Source organism: Harpia harpyja, chromosome 1, assembly GCF_026419915.1.
Source record: "Harpia harpyja isolate bHarHar1 chromosome 1, bHarHar1 primary haplotype, whole genome shotgun sequence".
Lineage (NCBI taxonomy): Eukaryota > Metazoa > Chordata > Aves > Accipitriformes > Accipitridae > Harpia > Harpia harpyja.
In genome coordinates this window covers 91,538,838-91,564,480 of record NC_068940.1, presented here as the reverse complement: position 1 = coordinate 91,564,480, position 25,643 = coordinate 91,538,838, and the positions used below count along the sequence as shown (strand labels likewise).

Sequence of the window (25,643 nt, the reverse complement as noted above, 5' to 3'; positions counted from 1 at the left end):
TTTCTCATTTGTTGTTGCTAGTCAAGGTATTTCAACTTGCTCCATTTGCAATGTCTTGTTAGGACAGAGCATCCAGCTTCCACTGATGAAAAACTGATTTTAAAAATCAGTCCAAGCCCACTCAACATGAGACAAGGCAAAATAAAAATCAACTAATGTTTCTGGTGCTGAAAGACAGTATTTTGTAGGAACAAAACATGTAGCATCACATGTCGACACCTTTATCATTAAGTTCTTTTTTTTAATCCATCACCTACAGTCTTTCTTACTTAACAGACTATTTTAACATATACACCTCTGCAAATATTAAACTATACCACCATCACTATTTTTGTTGTTGTTTTTAAGCAAAGAAAAAGCCACATTTATTTTGTAGTAGCAATAGTTTCTTTTTTATTTTTAATATACTTTAGGAAACAATATACAAAGCTGAGCTTTGCCACCATTTTCAAATGGCGCTTGCTCCAATTACACAAATTCAGCGTTTTGTGATGGTTAAGAACAGCAGTCAGCACCAGACTTAAACAGTTAGCTACAACACAAACATCCTTCGAAATGAAATGTCATAATATCAAGACAGGTAAACCAGGAGTTAACATATGACAACTGTTGGGGAGGTGTCTTAAATCATTCCTGTTGAATTTTATATTTCATTAAATATTTTATACACATTTTCTTGTTTACAAGTTTTAAACAAAACCTCCCTCGAGGAATTATTTAAGTACAAAAATGTTCAACAAGAACAGTTCTAATAAAGAGTCCCCAAACAGACCAAATTTTAATATGTGTTGACCAAAGGAAATGAAAACCAGTGTTTCTTTGTTTTAACATGTTTATTACAACAGATACAATTCACATCTGACTAGCTTTTTTTTTTTCCTCTTTCCCCTCCCACAACCATGTTAACATGTTCATTGGGCTATTTCCTTATATTTGAGCAAGTAATGTACTTTCAGCACACATGCCCAGCAGTACTATAAGTCCATTCTTACAGGGTGCAAATGGAAATACGTTTCAATAATTTATACAAACAAGTGGGTTATGCTCAATCACTGCAATTTTAAGCTACTGTACACAGGAATGAAAAGATTATAGAAAAAGTGCCATAGCAACAGTGCCTTAAGAAAAGAGAAAATTAGAAGCATTAAAAAACTGATAAAATCAGATTTAGGATTTCACGGGGAAATGGAACACAGAAAATGAAAAACGTTTCTCTGTAGAACAGAAATGGAGAAGCACTGCTCTCGATTCGGTGCAAGTGTGGAAACAGTTGTTTCATGATATTTTGTACATTACCCAAACTGTTGCAGCCTTAGACACAGATCGCCTGGCGCTTGCATTGAATTTTAGGAAATGCAAGATTTCTGAATGATAAATTAACTAAAAAAAAAAAAAAAAAAAAAAAAAAAAAAAAAGCAAGCTAATTTTGCAGACAGGTTTACATGTAAAAGGCTAGGTATTTAGCCACCTCAGCATTGATTAGTTTTGGATGTCTAAGCTCTGATACACATGGCTTCCCATGGCTTCACTCTACAAAACATATTTACAACGTGAAGAATACATCTACAAGAAATCTACATTTCAAGGGTTTTACAAATCATTCTTGTATCTTTCCCCTGAATTTGACTCCCTCCTGTCCCCTTCCCCATGTCAACTTTTTTTCTGCCCAGCTCAACGGTCCAAAGTCTACTCAAATGCAGCTCAAAAGTGTTAAGACTGGGCATCAGTTTAATAGTTCCTGTACTCAAAACCATGTGCAATTGTTTACAACTTTTCACACCATGAAGGAATTCTGATTCTTTAGCTTTTCAAGTTCTTTAATTTGTTGCCTCAAAAATAGTATCCTGCAAGAGAAAAGAAATAAATTAGTATACACATTTTCATTATACAAACATTAAATAAGTATCTACACAAGTACTTCTACAATTTCAGTGAACAATACCAAGCTCCTTAGCTCTATTAATAAAATTCAGATATTTTAAAATTAATTCTCAATCTGTTCAATCACCTACAAACACTGTATGCAGATGCACAGAGACCTGCTGTGTTTGATACCTTAGTTCAGAAAATTAAGTTGCTATATTTCATTGAGACTGATACACAGTTATGTTTAAGCTTGTTCTTCACTTGAATTTAACTCCCAGAAAAAGTGGGACACTGGGAAGAGTACACTGATTAACTGAATATTCTGAAGAATGGTGTTATGCCTGCGTTATGCAGTTTTCCAAACTGTACAACAACCCAAAGTGCTCATAAATTTTTTTAAACAAGCAAGTTTTCTTCTAGGTGCAACACTTTTTTTCTAGTATTTGGCTCTGTGGCTAGTGGTAGTCTCTAGTTATGGTAAGCTCCAATCTCAAAATACTTGATCATTAAAAGACATCTAAGGGAAAAAAAAGCTGTAACTACACCTGGCTTAGAAATAAATTATATTGCTAGCAATTCTCTTATACATCTTTCCTTATTCTACTGAACTGACATAAACAACTATTGTGATTAATTAACATTTGGTTTACATAACTGTTTCCCAGAATTTTTAATGAATATTTTGAAACAACTTTTCATGATGCTGAAGTATAATGCAAGCTTGGGAATGAATTAAGAAAATATTCAGGCAAAGTTGAAGTTTCATATAAATATTCTATAAAGTCCAAAGCAAATTTAAATGATGCAGAAAAAGCATCCACTTCAGCAGACTTTTGTACAACACTTCAAATATGTGCCCAGTTCAGTAAAAATGAATTTTCTACTGAAAAGTAGGTGAAAAACAATATAGATAGACACACTAAAAAAAAAAACAAACTTAAAAATTGTGGGCATATAAAATACATCAGTCAATGAAAAGTGCCTTTTTGCATGCTGCCAGTTATGGTTAAAACAACATACTCGCTTTGCCTAGAGATAAAGTTCCCTCTTAGAATAAATTTAAATACTTCTCTTCTGTGCAAAAGCATAGAAGTAATATAATCATTCAAATGTGTTGCCTTTGATAATCCCATCCTTTGCGAAAGCCTCCCCCCACCAACTTGTTACTTATGCCATGTATTCCACGTCTTTGGGATTGCAGCAAAAATAAAAGATACATGTTATCATAGACTCAAAGTCATAATAATCATTATCCATTGATAGCTTAAGTATACACAGTGTAGAAGAAACAAGGTGTTATTTAGTGACTTGAACATTGACATTTGACATATTATTTCAGATCAAACATGTACCCAGAGACAGAAATGAAACCTGTAAGAAACCAAGCATTTCATTAAATATACTACAGAAATTTTAATTTGTAATGAAGTTATGAAATAAAATTAAAGAAAGAATGGATATTTTTGATTCTTTATTAGGAATGATTTACAAATATGTTATAGCCTACTTCTGACTAAAGGATTGTTTTACTAACTGCCAAAAAGCAAGAGCTTCTAGGATAAAGCTAGCTATTTAAACAGCATGCAACGCTATTAAAGTGGCTTAAAATAGTAAATCAGAATCACTGTATTCAAACTGTAGTGTGACTTAGTAGATGGGATAACATCATTCAAAAAGGAAACTAAATATGAAAATAGATTCAGGATCATGGCTACTGGTGAAAAGTTTCTGCATGTATTGTAAGACCAAACTTTTCAATCTTGCACAAGTCTTCAACAATGTGGTTGTGTATTGCTTCAGTGATATGCAAGACACCCGCTATGACTGACTTAAGAAGCAGAAGTCTACTTTGCTATAATCAACACCTCACTAAAGAACCCCGAGATCTTCTCAGATGCCTCCTACCTAAGTAACAAACATTAATTTTTCCTTAGCTTGTGATATCAACAACACCTGTTCAAACTTACCTAACAAATGTCTCATACAAACAGTAGTGTTTAAGACCAGTATAAAGATGTGTACCTATGTGATCTATGCATCATGTATGGACAGATATTTTAGAAGTATGCTGAACTAGTGAGAGTTAATCAGTTTTTCCTAATGCACTAATGTATCTGGAAAGATACTTCTTTTCTATCTAAGTGGAAATACATACAGAAGTTGCATATCTGGTTTTATTCATTGGAGACTAAGAGGTATCTGTGTGGGAAACAGGTAGAACATACACAGGGAAGACAGCTTGCAAATCTGGCAAGAATTAGCATACTTACAAAGTCATCAGTAAATATAGCTCATGCGAAACAATGCCAGAATGAATTCCAATACCACCTTGAAGATTACCATTGTGAAAATAAACACAGAGCGCGCACTTACCTTTGCTCACGCAAAGTTGCTTGAATTTCACATACTCGAACTAAAGACCTTAAATTCTTTAATTCAGTACAAATTTCTGACATATGGACACTTCCCATGTTATGGGCTTCCTCACGTAATCTTGATGCCTGCAATGGTTACACATAAAGGTTAGGATTTTGAATCATGCATTGGAAACAACTGGCTATAGCCAGAGGATTGCTGGATGAGTGTGTCTTGAAACAGCAAAGCACTCGAATAACTTCAAAAGGGAGTATTAATCAGAAGTACATTAAATTCTCTACAAAAGCCCATCTAGAATCAGAAATGAACAACACTGGCTGCCAAGAGATTGTCTAATCCAGGCCCATGCTAAGCCAGGGATGGTTTAGATTTGATCCTAACAAGTGTTTACCCAACCATAGTACAAGACAGGGCTCCGAGTTTCCCAAGTTTCCAGACTTATATTTCCCATCTAAATTAATCCTTAGTGACACAAATAATTGAATGCCTCCTTTCCAGCTACCTTATACAGCAAAAATACTTTGCAACCCTCTTCAGGTGTTCTCTTCCAGACAAACTCCATTATTTTAATATCCCCACTTAGTCAGGTGGAGACAAGCAGAACCATAAATTTAGAAGGCAGGACCTATCCTCAATCTGTGCATTTCTTAAAGTCTTGTCACTGAACTGGATGTATGACTCCAGAGAACTCCTCAACAGCACCAAGGAGACTAGTATAATTACTCTGAGGTCCTCTGTATCACACTGCAATACGGAAAGAGGACTTCTTGCAAGTGGCACACTGAAAAAAACAAAAACCTGTTTCAAACAGATCCTTCCCTGCAGCAGCAATGCTGTTCTCTGCTGTACTGGGTCTGGCTAGGATGGAGTTAATTTTCTTCATAGCAGCCCACACCCTGCTTCAGATTTGTGACCAAAACAGTGCTGATAACACACAAATGTTTTAGCTATTTCTGAGCAGTTGCTTACACAGCATCAAGGGTTTCTCCCTTTCTCTCTCTGACCCCCCACCCCAGCAAATAGGTTGTGGGTGCACAAAAGGCAGGGAGGGAACACAGGTGGGACAGCTGATCCAAACTGACCACAGGGATATTCCACACCATACAAAGTCACGCTCAGCAATAAAACTGGGGGGCAGTTTTCCAAGGGTTGCCATTGCTTGGGAACTGGCTGGGCATGGGTTGGCTGGTGGTAAGCAAGACTGCTTTCACTTCATCACTCTCCCCCCATCCCACCCCCCTTTACTTATTAAGCTGCCTTTATCTCAACCCACGAGTTGTCTCACTTTTGCCCTTCCAATTCTCTCCCCCGTCCTACTGGGGGAGAGTGAGCGAGCAGCTGTGTGGTGCTTAGTGGCCTACTGGGGTTAATCCACAACATCTGCTTACGTACTTGCACGTAAGCAGATTTTTCCATCCCCAAATAATGGTATTTAGCACAGGTCTTCATCAACTTCTGGAATTTCTCCAGTTCAAAGCAGCACTTTGTTTTCTAATTCCCTACATTAAAAGTTTTCTTTTCTGGAGTGTGTTGACATCCAGGAGTACCCTGGTCTCCAGCAGGACATCATTTCGCATGTCCTCCCTACACAACTCCAAAGCCTTGAGACTGATAGCAAACTATCAATAATGACTTTCAAAGTACTTCTTTTTAAGCTGACCAGTCACCCATTTTAAAGTAATCTCATTTAAATGGCTTTAAAATCATTTTTGTATGATTCTTGTTAAGAGGTGTTAACAGTCTTGCTGCAAATCAGGATGTAACATTTATTGCTTTCCTGTATTACCAAAGTCTGACACTTTATCAAAAGAAAAAAAACCCCTAAACCTGACATAATTTCTTTCTAAAAGGTCCATGCTGAATATTATCAGGGTTTTCTTTTCAGGTGTTTGTAAAAAGGTAAATTCATAATTTTTTCTACTTCGATATTGCTCAAACTCAAAGTACCTCTACAATTACTGAGTTGAGATGACCTACAATTTCGTTTCTCACATTCCTTAAAGATAGCATAGTTATGTTGATTACTAATTAACCACATTACTGGATCTTTTTCCAGTTTTCCCTATTAACTGCTTTTTATGAGTTCTGCGAGTTAACTGCTAGTGGTTCAAGAATTGTTCTAGCTACTAATTACTTCACAGCACATTTCTTCAAGTCTGACTCCTTTAACACAAACCTGTCCTGGCTCACCTAATTTATTTACTTATTTATTTTTCAGTTTAGCTGGCATGTGCTCTTATGGCCTAATTTCAATTTAAGCTATGCATCTGGTTAGAAATCTGAAGAAACCAAGACACTGCATATTTTAGCCTCTCCACTTTCATCTAGCTTACCTTCTTCACTATGTATTGCACCTATACTTTCATTCACTTTTTCATTAAATATCTGACTTAAGTCCCTCAAGTGTTACTAACCAAAACTGGTCGATAAACAACACTGTCACGTGAAATCATCTGAAATAGCAAACAGGACAATACAGCATGTAGCACTTAGCACAAAGGTAAAAGGTATCCAACTGAGTACATGGCCACCTAGCATTAGCTGTTTTTTTTGACCTCTTTATTACTGATAGTGGAAAAATAACATTACCTATGAACTGTATAAATCTGTATTTTCTGCATTAAGATGTATGTCAATTCAGTACACAGTGAAAATAACACTATCAAAACTATGAGCCAAGGCCATAAAGAGAAGTGGCTGTGCTGCACCATTTCCTTAAACACTTCCCACAGCAATGGCTCAGTTGTTTGACTCAGTACAGGTTGGTAATGTCTTAAAATCGAAACTAAAAAATTAATGAAAAGAAACAAAACAAGAACCCCAGAGTCCAAATAGGGTATCAGCCTAGACTGCACTTCTAAGAATCATCCTGCAAGTTACTTCCCAAAAGCCCCCAGTGCAGGCTTGAGCCAGCATGCAACCACTCTTCAAAAGACCAAAGTAAACTGGGCTAGGTAAGATTAATATCCCATACAGACTGTCAGACGGGGTTGCCTGTGAAAGGACTTGAACTAGACTCAATAACCAATACGGTTCCTTTGAGTAATACATTCCAAGCAGCTGACATGCACCCAGTTTCCCTGTATTACCACAACAAGATAGGTTTCATACAGTTAGTTATAAAATATGGATGGCAATTCTACTGGATTTCCCATTACGTAAAAATAGCCCAAATTCAGTCTGAGCCTTCTATATCATCTTAAAAACTGGGTACAACAAACAAGGCAGAGTTCCTTTTTCATTGTGTAGAGCTAACAACCCAGTGACTCAAACTGTGTAGTAGTCTCAAATAGTTTAACTCTGTCACCTAATTCATAACATTTTCCACGTAACAAAACTATTATTATAAAAATTTGTTGAAATGTATGTTCTTTGTAAATTTCAACAGAACTTTCGCAGTAAAAAAATAGTTATGAGGATAGCTATTCATCTGAGAATTTCAAAAGCACTGGTACTTTAAGCAAGACTGAAAATACTTAACAGCTAAATGGCAATCACATACAAAACCTGCAGGTCTGGCCTAATCTCTCTTCCCTCTCCTGTTTTCTAAGGCCAAGCATTGAGGGTTTTTTAAATACTTTTAATTCCTAGAAGAATCAACCTGTGTAAGAAACCCAGATTTTAAGCTACACATTTGCACTCTCACAGGGAACAAAGCACAAGTGTACTCACCTGCTTTTCTGCATGGTCTGCAGGCCAGCCTTGAACATGCTTTATAAGATTTTCATTGAAGTGTGCTGCTAGCGTAGGTGTTAATGAGCAAGTGGGTCGTACAGATGTATTTTGCGGTGCAGGTGTTGAATTTGATGCACTAGTGCTAGAGGTATGATTTGGACCTGGTGATGGGCTTCTTTGACTACTAGAAAAAAGAATTAAAAAAAAAAAGTGAGCATTTAAAAACATATGTAAACCTATAGAGAAATAAACACTTAAAATTCATTGCTTCCAGCCACAAAAATACATAAAGCATTTAAGTCACAAGTAAATACTTCTGGTAGACCAAACCTGTACCACTTTTCCACAAACCTCCTACTTGTATGGGAACTGTTTGAGTGCTACAATATAACATGGGGGTTTTTTTGTTTGGTTGGAGTTTTTTTGGTTTTTAACTTTGATAGCTGTTCAAGAGATGTAAGCTGTGCCTACATATTAGTGTTGGATAGAAAATATATACATGTATGTTCTTCCTTCAAATAGCTGCAAACCTAAGATTTTCAATAATGATGTATCAGATGGAGTTAAGCAAGTTTATTCAACAGAATATCAGCAAGTGTCACAATAATCATTAAAAACAAAGCCTGACGTCCTAATCTAAAAATATAGCCATATGGGCTTTGAGGAATGTAACCATTTACTAATGCCAAAACACAAACACCTAGATGACTTTGTGATACTGTACATCCTCACTTAAAGCACTTAAGAGAACCAGAAGTATCACAGGAGCAGTATGTTTGTAGCTACCAACTTGACTGCCTTACTGGTACATATTCATGCTGCCGTTTTTCTGGTTGGTGTGTTAACCTGTTGCTGGAGAACAGATACATGGAGACATGTTCAGCTGACGTGTTCTGTAAGACAAATCAAAAACTCTGTGCCTTGGACAAAGTCTTTGACTGTCCTCTTTCAAATCTCCATATGCAAGCAAACACAACATCTACATTATCTGAACACTACCCAATACACAGCTTTTCAAATTCTACTTTGCAACTATAATTCTTCATCCAAAACTTTTCTAACGTTTACTAAAAAACTCTCACATTGATCTTGGCATAGCAGTCTTTTGCCATCCACAGTGCTCAAGATTATGTTATCTACAAAGTATTCTAGTCATTGCCTTAAGCATTGGGGGTTTTTTTGTTGGTTTTTTTTTTTTAACTGAACTCCTCTAATAATTACCCTCTCCCCTCTCACTCCACCTTACAAGACATTTTTCCTCTCTACCTCCCCTCCTCATGTATGGGAGGGACCTTCTTAAGTTTTTCTCTTCATAAAAGCCTATTCCTGCTGCAGTGCCTAAAAAGAGTGGGTAAATCTTTGGTAAACTGGTATGACTGACTTATCCACAAGGACTCTTGTACTCCCAATTTGCAAATACTCATTCCCCACCTTACATTTGGATGGTAAGCTCTCTAGGTAAAGTAGGGGGTTTTTGTTTCACTTGTATCACTTCTCTCAATAAAGCTATGATATACAACCTGAACACCTAACATTAAGCCCAGCAAGTTACCCAAGTTCCCTGAAAATATTTTAAAATCACTGATACTTGTATTTACTTTCCATGTGTCCAGAAACCCAGATATCAGTGCCAGCATGAACACCACACTCTCATATCACATGTATCCAACCACATCTGACACAACTGCCAGAGCTGCAGCTACACAGTTCTGCTACGTGTAAGAGTTCATCGCTGTTCTCCAACTCCTGTACCATAAGCAACAGACAACTCCACTGTGACTTTCACCAGCATCAAAACTGCTATTTGGTATATCACCGTTATCAAACAAAAGATCAGAATGTGGGGGTTTGTATCGTCCTTGCAAGCACTGCTGTCCAGGTGATCTGATCTTCTAGGAAACCAGAACTTGTGCTGGGAGGGGTATATAACCCATGGTGGGGAAGCTTAGAAGCTGACATTTCAGCACATGCCCTTTTCTACTCGCTCATCCCTTGCAAAAACAAGGCCTCTACACTATTCCCTTTCCAGTATTCATTCAATCACTCCCCCCGTGCCCTGCTGCCAGAGAGGGACTCTGTTCTTCTATTTTGCTAAGAAGAGGTGGGAGCAGCACTAGTTATCCATGCAAACATGAACAAGGACAGGTCAGGATGAAAAGTCTGCTCTGTCCTTTCCACCCTTGTCACAGAAGACAAAGGACGCAGTAATCCTGAGCAGGACAAAAGAACATCACTAGCACCATAACAGTGATGGTACCTCACAGTTACGATGTTTTTTGGCACTACGTATACTGAGAAATAGTAGTACTAATCGTGTAAGTACCTAGCTGTTACTCATAAAATTATGTTTACAATCACTCTCCCACTGGCAGCACATAATTTAGGTCTATTTCTTAAAACTTTCTTACTACTTGCCTGCAAGTGATATAAAGTAATATGAAGAAAAAAGAAATTGAGAGGAATCTTAATTCATCACCTAACCTACAACCTTGAGGGCTGAAAACATCCTAGCATAATGCAACTATCGTTACAGTCCAATGCCCAGCCATTTATCTTAATCACACACTTGCAAAGAATTACAGCAGGTTTCCAAACAAACAGCCAACAAATTAGGTACAGCACACTGCTCTGCAGCAGACTTTAACCTCATTCCTTTCAGTAGCCACAAAACTTGTTTAAAAGCTTAGAATTAAAAAAAAAAAAAAAATTATGCAGAAAGATTTTGGCAGGCAGCTTTGTTAGTGTTGTATACATAAACTTCCCTTGATTTCAGGCAGCAGAAGTTGCAAAAGGGAATATATGATGAAACTGGGGGGAAAAGTATTCTTTGGGTTTTGTGCTCTGTGTTCTCTTCAGTAATTGGCTCAACCACTTCAAAACCACTTACAAGTGCAAACGCTTAACTGTAGAAATGTTCAGTTGATAGGAAAAAATGGCATTTAGATTTTGAAGCTGGAGTTGAAACTAGCCAAGAACATGAAGGGCAACAAGGGCTGTACATCAGGAGCAAATGAAAGGTTAAGGAAAAGGTCTACAAAGCAAGGGGACCTAGAGACAAAGGACATGAAAAAGGCCAGGATAGTCGGCCACTTTTTTTTGCCTGGCTTTTTTACGGGTGTGGTCTGCCCTCAGGCCTCCCACATCCCAAGCACATCAGCAGAGTCAGTGAGAATAAAGTATTACCTACAGCAGAGGAAGAAGTTAAGGAGCAGTTAAGCCAGCTGGACATATGTCCATGCAACCAGATGGTATGCACCCAAGGGTAATCAGGGAGCTGGCCAGTATAACTCAGATGCTGCATCATCTTGAAGCAGCATGGTGAGCAGGCAAGTTTCCTGATGATGGGGAAAAAAGCAAACGTTAACGCCATCTTCAAGAAGCACAAGGACAAAAATCTGGGGAACTACAGGCCAGTTGACCTTAGTCTCTGAGAAAGTTATGGAGCAAGTCTTCTGGAAGGGGTTCCAGCTACATGAAAGACTAAAAGGCAAAAAAAAGAGCCAGCATATTTTTACCAAGAACAAATTGTGCCTGACCAACCTCACTCTTCTATGATGATATGACTGGCTCAGAGGATAAGGGGAAAGCAGTGATGTTGTTTACCTTGACTTCAGGCAAGGCCTGCGACATCATCTCCCATAGTATTGTTATAGCCACTCATAGTATTGTTATAGCCAAACTGTTCACTTATCCAGTCCACATTTCATGTGTAAGGTGGGTGGAAAAATGAATGAACTGCTGGGCTCAAAGGCTGCAGTCAGCAGTACAAAGACCAATCAAAAGCCAGTGACTAGTGCTGTCCTTCACTGATTAACACTGGGGCCAATACTGTTTAATGTTTTTATTAAAAACCTAGATGGTGGCACACAGTGCACCTTCAGTGAGTTTGCACACAACGCCTCCTTGTCATTGCGGGAGCAATTAATATGCTGGAGGGCAGGTTGTTATTCAGAAGGACCTGAATGGGCAGACAGGAACCAAGTCCGAAAAAGACAAATGCAAAGTCCTGCACCTGGGGTGGAATAACCCTGTGCAACAATACTGGAACAACCCCACGGGACAGCACAGGCTGGGTGGGTAGAAAGCAGCTTTGCAGAAAAGGTCCTGAGGATCCTGGTGGACAAGTTAAATGCAAGCCAGCAGTGTATCCCTGTGGCAAAGCAGGCCAAGCACACGCTGGGCTGTATTAGCAAGAGCATGGTTGAAGAAAGCAATTCCTCCCCTCTCTTCAGAGATTATGAGACTGTAGTACCTGGAGCACTGTGCAGTAGGGAGCCCAAAACTGGACAAGAATTAAACTGCCACACCAAAGGAATCTGGCAGAGGACCACACAGATGACTAGGGGGCTGAAGCACATGCCATATCAGGAGAAGCTAAAAGTTTATTCAGTCTGGAAAAGAGAAGGCTGAGGGAAGGAGACTGAAGGATCTTCTTACTGTTTTGAACTACCTATGGGGACAGCAGACAGCCAGACTCTTCAGAGGTGCACAGTGATAGGACAAGAGGCAGAGACACAAGTTGCAACAAGGGAAATTCTAATTAGACATAAGGAAAAAACATTTCACCACAAGGGTAGTCAAACATTAGAAGATGCTCAGAGATATTTAAAAAATCACCTAAACAATGTCCTTAGCAATTCAAACTTGCTGGTCATACTTTGAGCTAGGTCTTGGACTAGATCACAGCTAAAAGTCCCTTTCAACCTAAATTATTCTATGTTTCTAAGTATTCATACAGCATCAGCAGACTGACGGTGCAGAGAAAGGCTACATTTATTAACTAAGTAGAATTGAGGCATCACCTTCAATGCTTACTCACTCCCTAGTTCTATAGGATCAAAGTTCCTCTACGACTTGCCTCCTCTCCATTTATCAACATGGCTTCTCCGACTCCTATTTCATCAGTAAAAATCACTCTAACCCATCAGAAACATTTCAGGAAAATAAATAAAATCCGTGGGTTTCTCAAAAAGAAAGTTGTATCTTAATTATGAATAAAACATAGTCACTAAATATCCCAGCACTTCTATGTTAGCAGCAGGGGGAGCTACAAATGCAGCAATGGCACACAGTTGCAGTGCTGTATTTTTAAATGCTTCAATAAAGCCAAATATACCTGCCTTAACTGCTGGATGAGTTGAAGACCGACTATGGCACAGATAATGGAATGCTTCCAGAGAGACAAAAACATCTATACGAGAGTATGAGAACAGGATGTTTCTGAAATACACTGCTACAAACTACAGAATCTTACAACCTACGAAAAATGGGAGGAAACACCTCCTCCTCCAGCAGTTTTGCATTTTCTAAGGTAAAGGAAAAATATTCCAAGTCTTTCCTGGAAATAAAGAGAAACTAGCAACCGGATGAAACTATTAATTATAGAAGCACTCATTTAGTTCCATTTTTAAAGCAGCCATAATTCATGGCATGTCTTTGGAATCATCTCTTACAAAAAGACTCACTGTATGCCTACATTGCATTAATTTCCTAACTTACATGACTGAAATGTTTACAACTTTAAAGTTATCAATAGCTATTCACATATTTCTTAGACAGTGCTTCCTCCCAAACGAGTTAAAAATAATTTCAGCTCCATTCACTTAAAACTTTTAATAATAGTAAAAGCAAAGGAAATGTAGTTGTGATTAACTTCTGCACAATGAATCTGTGTTTAAGCTGTAGAAAAATGCAACCTTAATTCACAGAGCCTCTTTTTGGACCACCAGTCCACAGTTCAGGTTGCTAAGCTGTTGTTCATTCCTATAAAAAAAGTAAAGGGAGTTAGCCCCAAGAGCAGTTCCCAATCCAAGTGACTGCTTTTACCTACTACAAAGGAATAATCTGTTCTGTATCAATTCAGAAATACTGCCTAGACACAGGAAACCTTTTGCAGATCAGTAAATCTACATCTGAGCTGGTCCATTTTCATTCAACTCCACTGCACTGAGGAAAATACCAGTCACACAGGATTTTCCCAAATCACCTGTTCCTTAACCTTCCATTTTTTGCAAATGAGACACAGAAACGCATGAACTCGTGATGCACAATATACCATAGTCACAAACATGTAACAATTTGAGATATACAGGGTACTAAATAACACTAATATTGTCACAGTATCTTTGATATAGCCTGCACACTCTCCTCTACTTGTGCACTGCCTTCTGTGCCGCAGCCTCCTCAAATACGGGACGTGTACTCTGCATGACTCCTCTGCTTCGGCGGTACAGTTGCTAGGACAAACTCAGCTTCCCTTCTCCAGCAAAATGCTGATGCCAAGCAGAGCAATGGTTTGCAGAGGACCAGTAGATCCCTAAAGGGAACTCGATGTGGCTAAGGGTTATGCCAGAATAGGAAGTCCTATAACCCAAAGGGAGGGTGGGGTATGGATTAGCAGGTCAAATGCCCACCAGTATCACTTCACGCAGACTCCAGGCCATGGTGAATGTTTCCAAGAATAAGACTATCTTCCTTACCAAGATTTCCTATGGGGAAAGGGTGATCAGCAAAGGACAAAAGGGTCTGTGACTTGAGAGCCGTTCCCCAAAACCTCACCACTCCTTATAAAAAGGTCTAGTCCCCTTATTAAAAAGGCTTAGCTGTTGCCAAGTATAATTTTATTTTTGGTACTGTAATTCAGAAAGATTTAAACGGCACCATCCATAATTACTAGAGACTGGAGCTGGTATACTACATCTTTATTCTACCCATAGAGGAAAATGAGTTGCAGGTTAGACATCTGCCAAAGATTAGAATCAAGTGTCTGTAAGACAGCCAACATTAAAGGCTCAAAAACTTCTGACTTGCTTCTGTTTGTACACTCAAACTGATCAATATTGCAGTGCCTCCAGTAAAGACAGTCACTGGGACAGGACTGCCGAGGAAACAAACAAAAAACCCACTGCCCAAAAAAACCCAAACACAAAACAATCCCCTTCTCCCCACAAAACCAGCAAAACCTGACACAGATTTGAAAATCTAACAATGTTAGTACACTGATGACATGTAATCAAAGGTCCCCTTAATTAGTAGTCCCAGAAGGGCAACCAAGTTGGTGAGGGGCCTTGAGCACAAGTCTTATGAGGAGCGGCTGAGGGATCTGGGGTTGTTCAGTCTAGAAAAGAGGAGGCTGAGGGGAGACCTTATCGCTCTCTACAACTACCTGAAAGGGGGTTGTAGTGAGGTAGGTGCTGGTCTCTTCTGTCAGGTGGCTGGAGATAGGACAAGAGGAAATGGCCTCAAGTTGAGGCAAGGGAGATTTAGGTTAGATATTAGGAAAAATTTTTTTACTGAGAGGGTTGTCAAACATTGGAATGGGCTGCCCAGGGAAGTGGTTGATTCACCATCCCTGGAGGTATTCAAAAAGTGAGTGGACAGGGTACTCCAGGGCATGGTTTAGGGGGCATGGTTAATGGTTGGACTCGATGATCTTGAAGGTCTTTTCCAACTGAAATGATTCTATGATTCTATGATAAAAGGATCTCACTAATTTACAATCTGGAAAGCACCACCACGTAGCTTCAGGTATGCTGACAAGAAAAGAGTGTTGGGTTTTTGTTGTTGGTTTTTTTGTTTGTTTTTTGATATCATACCACCATATTCAACCACTCTAAAAATCTAGCTTTTAAGAAGTACGACACCTTGTAGATTTACAGGAATCCATTGTGATGATGCACTTTTTAAAAAGTCAACCTGCAATCTCCTCCTGCCACAGTTCTAGACCATGACATCCATCACAGAAGGATCTTATGACAAATCTTTAGTTACAGCCCCTGGAACCAATATGACAAAGTTCACAGCACCCTACACAACTAAAAGCCCATCTTCCCAAAAGACAAATTTCAGACGAGATACAGATCCTAAACCCACCTTGTAAATCCATGGCTAAATGTTCCTATCATGCAACATCTAAATAGGCTGCGATGTTGACAAAAAAGTCTGGCCAAGGAAAAGCATAACTTACTTCATTTTTTAATGTTTTTCTTTAAAGCAGCAAAATCGCCTGATAGACAAAAGTTCTTACTAATTTAAAAAATCAAATTACACTACAGCAGGACACCACAAGCATCTAACACTAAGCAAATCACAGAGTTAAAGCATTTAATCCCACAACTGCACAGAGAGAAACAACAGCTCCAAACTCAGAAATCACAATACAAGGAATCACCTGTAAAATTAACTCCAGAGTGACAGGGCAGAAATATGAATTCTGTTTTGCTTCTGTGAATGGAATTCTAGTGGTGGTCCTAAAATAGAGCTAATGTGGTAGATCCTCCATAACAAAGATATTTAGCTGCATCCTCTCAGTATCAGCAGTTAAATCATATATTCAATAAATAGGCCAAAGAAGAATCCACAAATTGCAACATATACAACACACATTGGATCCAGAGCAAAACCAGAGGACAGCACAGAGAAGTATTTCAATATACCTTGAGCGCTGAAGACTTCGCGGAGAGGCAGGTTCATGTCCTGCCTGCTTGTCAGCTATTACTGGCTGCTGAGGTGCTGCTTGTGAAGCTGGTCCTTGTTTAACACCTGGAGTAACAACCTGGAAAGTTCAAAACTTCATTAGATTTCCTCCACAGTAAATATCAAGGGTAAGAAGAAAACACAGAAATTACAAGACCAGTGGGGTTTTCTGATACAAGGTCTTCTGTTGACAGAATTTTTATATCCTTCAGAAGGTGGTTTTTTTTTAAATCTTCTCTAGTTCCACAGCTGTGATAGCTTTTTTTACTAAAATAAAAAGAGCACTTAACAGACATAACAGAAGCAAATTTAGATCCATCTGACTTGTCAAAATACTGCAGGTTTATTAGGTAAAATAGTGCAACCCAATTTCAATTTGGACTATATCTTCCATGTGAGCACCAAGTTCATTTTCAACCTCGGAAGAATTGTTCATTCCCCAAATAAAAATTTTCACTTAAAAAGTTAAAAGTTCCCTCCTTGAAAATACATTACACAATGTCAAGAGCAGAATTAGGACATAACCGTATTATAACTTCCCTATCAGAAATGGAAAAAAAATCTAAAGCATATTTGTCAGTCTGCTATTCCCCCTTTTTAACTCTTCTGTCGGTTGTAAACAAATTAATGACAAAAAAAGAGTCACCAGTAGCTTTCTGCTTTTTCTTTGTAGTACACATTCACATTTAAGATATTAAGACACCAGCAGTGAGATGCGGTCTTTTTTTCTGTGAATGACTGAACTACAACAGGATGAAAAGTTTGGGAATATAATAGTGTCTAAGTTACAGTAAATGAAGTTCAAGATACTTTTTTTGCCTCACACTCTGCATACCTCTGTCTCTTTTAAAGCATGTACAAGAGAGGAAGCAGCTCCAAGATTTATCCCCCACTCTGGAAAATGAAGCTAACAATTTTAAGAAAGAGGGAGGGAAGAAAAATAGGTTTAGGGATCCAAAAAGACAAAAAACATAAATCAGGCAGCCTGTCTGGCATTTGCTGACATCAAGCTGGCGTAGATTACTAACTAGTGGTCATCTGAACCTCCAGAAATTCTCTCAGTTTCAGAAACAGACTTCTGTGAAACAAACCACAGACAGCAAGTCAGACAGTATCTGCCAAAGTAAATTCAAGACATAACTTCATTTATTTAAGTATACAGGAAATCTTAATGTAATCTCAAACCTACTTATATGTCTAAGAGGAAAAGCCGCCTTTTAAAATTATCATCAAAAGCCAAAAAAAGTCTGAATAGCACATGAAAAGGTCATGGTTCTGGAGAGATAAAGCAAGATCATTTTAAGATCACTCAGTGTGTTGAAATCAACAGAATTACACAGTTGAGGGGGGGAGAAATAGTAGCAGTTCATAAATTGATTTATGAAAAAAGACTACCTGAGTATCTTTATGAAATGTATGATATAAAGAACATTGTTATTAATGCCTGAACTTTGCTCACCCTGTGGACAGGCATAACTATTGAGGCGGTTCAAACAGAAGGAACAATTTCAAAAGGGAAGTCCATCAGAGATAATATAATCACCTTGCAGATCCAAACTGGAAAGCTAACCAACTCCTTGGCTGGCAAAAATAAAAACAAACATGGATTGTAGAGAAAAACTGGGATTTGTGAGATAAATGACCCACAAAATCTCTTAACTATTCACTCTTTTCCAAGTGTTTCAAAGACTCTAAGTAAATGTACCAGGGACAGAAAAATAATAAGAGCTAAAAAAAAAAAACAAAACCAAACAGTATTCCATAAGCAACATTCTCGCTGAGCTTGACATGTGTGCGTAACATGCTTTACACAGTTATTTTGTAGAAATTCAGAACAGTTTCTAACCATACTACACAGGCACAGAAAAATAGCAAAATGTGATGCCTAGGATCCTTGAGCCTGCAACACCTGACCTGCCATGTGCATACAGCACACCTCCAGGCAGACATACCAGCTTGCGTTTTTAAACGGTATAGACATGTTCATGTAGTCTTAAGTAACAGGCCCTACTGTGCAAATGGCACTACACTGTTCCCAGAGCCAGCCCAAGTATCTGTGCATCTGGCACCAGGCTCTGTTTGCATGGTGCTAGTTCAGCTTTGTCTACGCCTGCTGCATAGCAGCACCCTAAGCCCATGAGCTTGTGCTCTGAAGGCAAGTGTGTCCTGGCACAGCACCACATCTTGATTATGCATAATTTACTTTAAACTCTTAGAACTGGATAAGCTAACCTGACTGACATATCCAAAGGAGTACTAAAACAGACATGCTCACACTGGAGCTATCAACACCTAAGTTCTCATCTCAATCCCATCTTATGGAATTGAATTACATGAATACAAGAACAGTGAAGAAAGTTCTTTCCCTACTGAACTGGAAAAGTATCTGCTGCTGAACCAGAATTTGTTACTTCTGGGACTAAACACACAAACAATTCAGGTTAATATTTCAACAGCTCTGTTGATAGCACCAGATTTGAGGAACACAAAAACCAAGAAAAGATCCTGCTGTCAATCATTACTGCTAATTCTGTTTAGCTGATCTGCGAAGCTACTTGAGGTACCTAGAAAATAGAAAGCTTTTATGGTTATGACACCCCAGCGTAGTAAGAGTTGTAACTTCCTTACAGAGGGATGAGAGTAAAAACTTGCCGATGTATGTAATAATGCACAACAGTCCATCAGGATTAATAGCATTCTGAAGCCAAAGACATTACAGCTTAGAATGAGTAACTCAGAAATTTACTACACTTAACACTTTGATTGCAACCACATTATATGTGCTTCAAAAATATACCAGATGTGCAATCTCACCTCACTGTGGTGCGATCTTAAGGAAAGATGGATTAAAATATAGTAATTTCAAAATGTGTCACAGTATGCTCATCAAAATATAGATGTCACCACTTTCAGCAGAACTTCTATATATGTATCAGTAAAACACACAATATCCTACTTGGAAGATAACCAGAGGTGAAATCCTGCATGCCAAGTCACTAACTATAGGCAATCACACAGCCCTGCATATAAATGGAGATTCTCCTATCAGACAAAGCATAAAATAACAGGTTTTTTGCAGAATGGCAGCCTTGCTATAGTTACACTGAACTCAGATCAACTCTTCTCAAACCTGCATTTAGCCTTGAAGTTTTTTTGCTTCTACTGAAAACCTGAGGGAAGGCTTGGGTGTCCAAAAGCATTCAATTATACAGTTGGTCTACCAAGACAGGTGGCCCTACTTACAACACTTGACTTGCCTTTACTTTCTCTTAAGGCATAGTTTACTACCACACCACCTACTTCACAGGTATCATGCTGGCCTTCATACTCGGTGAAGGGCAGCGAGTTCAAGTTTGTCTGCACAGTTCTAGGAAAACATCTGTAACAGGATGATAAATACTAAAGAAGCTAAGTTTATAAAACAAGGCTAAATGTCTTTAGGAGGAGGGAGGGGGGAAATCCTGCTGAGCTGTCCTTCCTTCAAGTTTTATTTCAGAAAACACTATAGATGAAGATCCCAAAGGATAAAACTTTTGCCACGTTTATAATGTAGCTGACAATCAGAACTTCATAAACAAAGTAGATCCAGATCTCTGGGTTGTAGAGACCAGAACAGATCAACTTCCAGTTACTGACACTAAACAACTTAAGAAGATTCTTTTTCATATCCCAGGATTTGAAAGGGCCAGACATCTCCCTTCTTAAGTCTTCTATTTGATAATTTCATTACTTGTCACCTAGCTATGGGATGTGACCACATAGATTGAGGATGCACTCCAAGAGCAGAAACAAAGACAACAAGCAGGATTAGTACAAACATGAAGCTTTCACAATTGACTGTACCATTGTCAATCACAACAAACAGGAAGAGTCACTTGGTTTTCTTTGTACCCATGAGAAAATTCAAATGTAAGAAAATGAGGCATTTAGACTAGAATGAGGAATGCAATCTGTCCTCCTGAAGATAAAAGCATTCCTTGAAGGCCTTCAAGACATAAGAGGTTCTCTTCCAAGCAGAAAATTGAAAGATGCCTCAGCTAAGCAGGGGGTGGGGTGGGTGTGAAGGGTGGTGGAGAACAGGGATTTGGGGGGCGCAGGGCAGGGGAGTGTCAAACAAGACTGGTTTCACTCCAAAGTCGAGAGTCATGCTTCTTACGCTGGTAAGATACTACATACACTGAGCAACATACTGATGGACTGGGTTAAAATCTGAGGGTCTCAATCTTGAAAGAAAGATCTGTAAAATGAAGAGACAGGACAAGCTCCCATTGCATGAAAACCAGAAACCTCTAGGAGAGGTCCAAATCCTCCTCAATCGACTTCCATTTTTCACAGCCGGAACAACACTGTAAACTGCTAAATTTCTGTTTCGTTTTTTTTAAACTTGCCTAAAAGTCACAAGAGTGTTATGCCCTGCAGCTCTACCTATTGCTACGAAACTCTTTAATGTAAAAGGTTACTTTCCACCAGACAGTGCAAATCAATAGCCCTGCCTTCAGTCCCCTTTAATAACAAAATCCTCCTTCATAATAGGTCCTTTAACCCAGTATCTCTTCCCACCCTTGCTCTATAATATGAAACACAAATCTTTAAACAAGGAAAAAGAAAAACCCTTAAGGGCAAGTTCATCTTGAGTGCCTCTAATTACATTTGCTTTCCCCACCTGTACACAGCAAAACAGAGTCTCTGATCTGCTGGACAGAGAAAATAAATAAATACATAAATAAATAATCTCAACTTCAACCAAATTTATTCCTCAGCATTGCCACTTGTAGGACATTCAATACTGAGCTTAGATTCTGCAAAAGGCATTTTTCCTCTGAAAAGCAACCCACTAGAGGGATCGTACCAAAAAAAGTTTAAAAAAGTAAAGAAGACAACTTTATGTTTTATACTTCATCCTTAGGAAGAACCTTAGGACCTTATTTATTAGCTTCAATTAATGCTTCCTAGTCACTGATCCAATTAAGGAATTCTGAATGAATGGGGGTGAGGGGGCAGAAGGGAAAGGGACATAATGTTATTGACCCTGTAAACACCTAGAACATTTCTAAACCAAATTTGAGACTACATCAAGTCAACTTCCCCAAGAATTTCTCTCCCATTCTAAAAATTGGCTAAAGTCTAGAGAACTGTATCAGCTGTTGCCTTTGGAGTGAGCTTTTGTTTCCATTTAAATGTTAAAATACTGATCTCTTGGTAATATCTCCAGACAGCATCTGAAGCAAACACACGATTTTCTTCAAGACCAGAAAAGCGTACTAGAATTCCATGCTAGAGTTGTACTGCAAAAACATAGCCAAGTAGTTGCTACCAGTTGTTTCTGTTTCTACTGGGAAAGATAACATACATATTTTATCATCCTACATATAACTGCGAGCATACAGATATATAGCAGCAATACTTAATATTACCTATCATGGTTTCTTACTACAACATGGCATAAATCAAGAGGAGCTTACCTTCTGCTGCGATGATACTGGTGGCGTAGTCATCAAAGGTTTAAGTGGAACGGTGTTAGTCTGAGGCGTGCTTATTCTTGGCGATACATACGATCTTGGTGATGAGGCATCAGATGTTAAAGACATTGGAGACTGATTAGATGGCTGAGCTGTAAAGAAAAAAAAAGGATTGTCTTTAATAAAACCATATCCTATTTTAAATGTGAATTAGATTTTCTTTTGATACTTTGGAGTATGCTGTATTAGATAATGTAGAAACATATTCACCTTGAGACAGCTGGGGGGCTGAACAACTGGAACAATCAGATGTTCAACAACAACCCTAACTAAAGAACTGTATTCCCCCCAAACCCTCCACTTCGAAAACTTGAGGGGAGGGGGAAAGAGAAGAAGCTAGCAATGCTTTTTACACACTAAGAGACTAAATTAGTTTCATTTGCGATTCCTATTTTAGAGTGCTCAACTCGATTTAACCGAAAGAATGCATGAAGAGTTTATCTAGAAAACTATTCACCTATTCTAGGCGTCTACCAACAGTCCCCTGCCTGTGTTTTAACTACTGGTTAAAAATTAGCATTAGCATAATACTGCTTACCTACTCAATAACGTGACTGCATTTATTGTTTTCGTTTAAGTTTCTAGCTTTATTAAGTTACAAATAAGAATGTATTAAAGATACCTGAAGGAATATCTTGCCTGGAAGCTACTACTTACAGAAGACTACAACCCCCCCCACACACACCCCCCCAATAGAATAAACTTTCTTCTAAGAATTTAAGGCCTCCCCCAAGAGTCACAGTTGCACAGTATTACAAGAAGGGTGTTCGACCAAGGAAGAGTTGTGTTTTATATTGAACATGAAATAATGTCTAATTAAGGTTCAGAATAAATTGAGAGGGTCTTGCACATTTCACATTACTCATATAGAGTTAGTTAACATAAAAAGAAAATCCCAAGAAGCAAAACAGAGAAACCCATTTACTTAGTTGCCTGTCAGCTTCCTGCTCCCCAAGTAACAATTTCTTATCCTATCTTTGGAAAAAGAAGTCATTCAACATCCTCCACACCAGATGGCCAAAGATAAAACAAGAGACAGTTTCTACAAGTTTCAGTTGTATCAGCCTTTATAAAATGCAACGTCAGCCTTTATAAAATGCAACGTCAGCCTTTATAAAATGCAACGTAACAAATTTACATAAGCGAAAAGAAGACTCTCAATACCTTGCGTAGACAGTTGTGCAGCTTGAGAAATTAGGGAAGTGATATTGAAAGCAGATGGTCCAGCAGTAAGAATTTTATGGAGTATAGACTGCAGAGAGGCTTGTGTCACAGCTGCTGTTAGAACTAAAAACAAACATTCTGGTTTACTGACAATTCTAGAACATCACTTTAAACTGTTCAAACTGCCTAAATACATTTGAAGCCGCATTTTCTTTCTGACTTTGTTCCCGTATCCACAATAGACCAAAGAGCCACCTGAACTATTTTTCAATGATTTGAATTCAATTCATGAATGCCTGGCATGTCTAACCAAGTCCTTTATTTAGTAGTTTTACCTTTGAGACATACACTAAAAAAATTCTTTTAGAAAATAACTTTAACTCATCAGCTTGACCTTTTGGATCAATAATAATTCTTGTAATCATAAAGAGAGTATTTGTTCAATTTGTTATTGTAGTAAGCAGAATGTGTGGGGGTTTTTTAAACTACAGTAATTAAAAAAAAGGCAAAAAAGCAGTATCACTTTAACTCACTAAAAGAGATGGCAGGGGAAGACTCCCTGCTTAAGGAAAAAGAAAGGATCTTTCAAGTTAAAAATCCAGACACTCAGTGTTTCTTCTTAAAAACAAACAAACAAACAAAACCACACACACAAAACCAAACCACAAACAAAAACAGAACACAAACTTTTTTGTTCTGGGTTTAGCTGTCCCACCCCCTCCTCCTCCAGTAAAGAATTAAATCATTTTCAACCAACTGTTCTAAAACTGCACTACACCAGAAGAGCATCTTACAGTATGAGCTGATGAGACTCAGCTTCTGAACTAATCCTTTCAAAAAGGTGTACAGGCTCTGTGGGATACTTCCTGAACATACACTACCCATGCACAAGTCTGAAAAAACTGACTCACCAGCACAAACACAGAATAACTCTGCATCATGTGAACAGTAAGGGCAGTCCTGCTGCGCAAGGTGAAGTCACTCTGCCCACATGGACCTGCCAGACAGGCCCTCATGCCATCAGAACAGTACTAAACACTCTTGTTCCAAGACAGACACAGCTGCTGCTCAGATATGGCAAGAGAAAATTACTAGGAACTTAAATTGGCAGCTTTCTAATAAAATACAATTGGAGTCTTGACTAACCTTTCATTTTTTAACACAAACCACGATAGTCCTACTTTTTTAGTCCAATCTAGTGCACTACAGTTTAAAAAGCTTCTCCCTGCACAGGAAAAAACAATAACCTACTCACCTATTAGTACTGAATGAAGCCATAATATTTGCTGATTAAAAGAAAGACAGCTTTTTCCTTATAAATTATCTTAACATACCGAACAGTAACATTTTAAGTAAAATTTTTCTTTGACTTTCATGGTTTGTACTTTTAAAAGGTTAATTAACTCTAGGCACTACATGTAAATGTTTTGCTTCCTCTTTAAATCGGTGATCAGTGCACAAGAAGTTCCAAGAAGCAAACAAAAAATCCACACCACTTTCTTCATCAGTAACCTGCCACATGCAGACAGCACATTAGATAAAATTACATTCAAAATGCATCAACTCTACTTGTTCTTGCAGCAACAGGCACTATAGCTAGTTCTAAACTTTCTTCTAATAAACTAGGCCAATGTGACAAAAATCTAAGGGATACACCACTTACATGCACAAAATTTAACTTGCTAGCAAAATTACTGATATGCTATCTTTACTCAGAGAAACTAACATGTTCCACTAAAGAAAAAAGTTGACAGGCAACAAGATTTAAAAATCCCTGGGAGTTTCAGTATTTGCAAACACATATTTTTAGAATAGCAGCACAAACTACACAAAACAAAGAACATTACATGAAACAAAAGAACAAAAAGCTCTAACTAAATTTTGTGCAATAGATGAACACTGATACAGCGATTAAGTCACCAGTCTCAATTAGACTGCTCACATACATCAGAATTTATTAGCTTAACAACCTTAAACGTTACTTGGCTAATTTAAAAAAGTTTAACAGAAAAACCAAACAAACAAAAACAATCCCCACTTTATCTAGGGATTCATTTATTCACTCTTCATTTAAAGTAAGGCTTGCATTTACTACAATGCTTAATATCCAATAACGTACTAATGTGTGTAAATAAGAGATTAGATCAACTTTAAAGAATCCTTACCTTCATTGATTTTGGATATATCTACGCTAGAATTATTAAGCTGCAGGGTGGCCTGCAGAGCAGGCAGCAGCTGTCGAAGGAGATTTGGGTCCTGAAGTAACGGAGGAATTGGTGATTGTGGGACAGGCGAGACAGGAACTGTAGGAGCAGATGAAGCAGGTGCAGAAGTTGGATTCAGTCCAGAAGCAGAAGATGTAGAAGGAGTTGTGCAAGAATGTGATACAGACTTGTCCACAGATGCAGACTCTGAACAGAAGACAGACAGTAATTTTCATTTTCCCCAATATAACCTGACAACTTCTCACTAGTACAATATTCATATTAAATTCAGAAGATCAAATGTTTAACTATATTAATAAGAAAAAAAACCCCACAACCAAACATGAATATAATAAAAATTGAA

The 25,643-nt window shown here is 38.2% G+C and overlaps 1 protein-coding gene across 5 annotated transcripts in view; it reads right to left on the bottom strand.

The window, feature by feature from the left end:
• Positions 1-1,710: 1,710 nt before the first annotated feature.
• WAC (WW domain containing adaptor with coiled-coil) overlaps positions 1,711-25,643 on the bottom strand; it is a 64,175-nt gene continuing 40,242 nt past the window's right edge. For 3 of the 5 annotated variants that reach the window (XM_052805059.1, XM_052805039.1, XM_052805068.1), the window contains 7 exons: positions 25,241-25,486; positions 23,076-23,198; positions 21,855-22,003; positions 16,353-16,471; positions 7,915-8,101; positions 4,240-4,367; positions 1,711-1,844 (listed from right to left, as the gene is read on the bottom strand). In XM_052805059.1, coding sequence (XP_052661019.1) covers positions 1,775-1,844; positions 4,240-4,367; positions 7,915-8,101; positions 16,353-16,471; positions 21,855-22,003; positions 23,076-23,198; positions 25,241-25,486 — 1,022 coding nt within the window. In that variant the 3' untranslated portion in view covers positions 1,711-1,774. The remainder of the gene's footprint in view (positions 1,845-4,239; positions 4,368-7,914; positions 8,102-16,352; positions 16,472-21,854; positions 22,004-23,075; positions 23,199-25,240; positions 25,487-25,643) is intronic. The other 2 variants (XM_052805048.1, XM_052805078.1) reach the window with 2 other exon arrangements.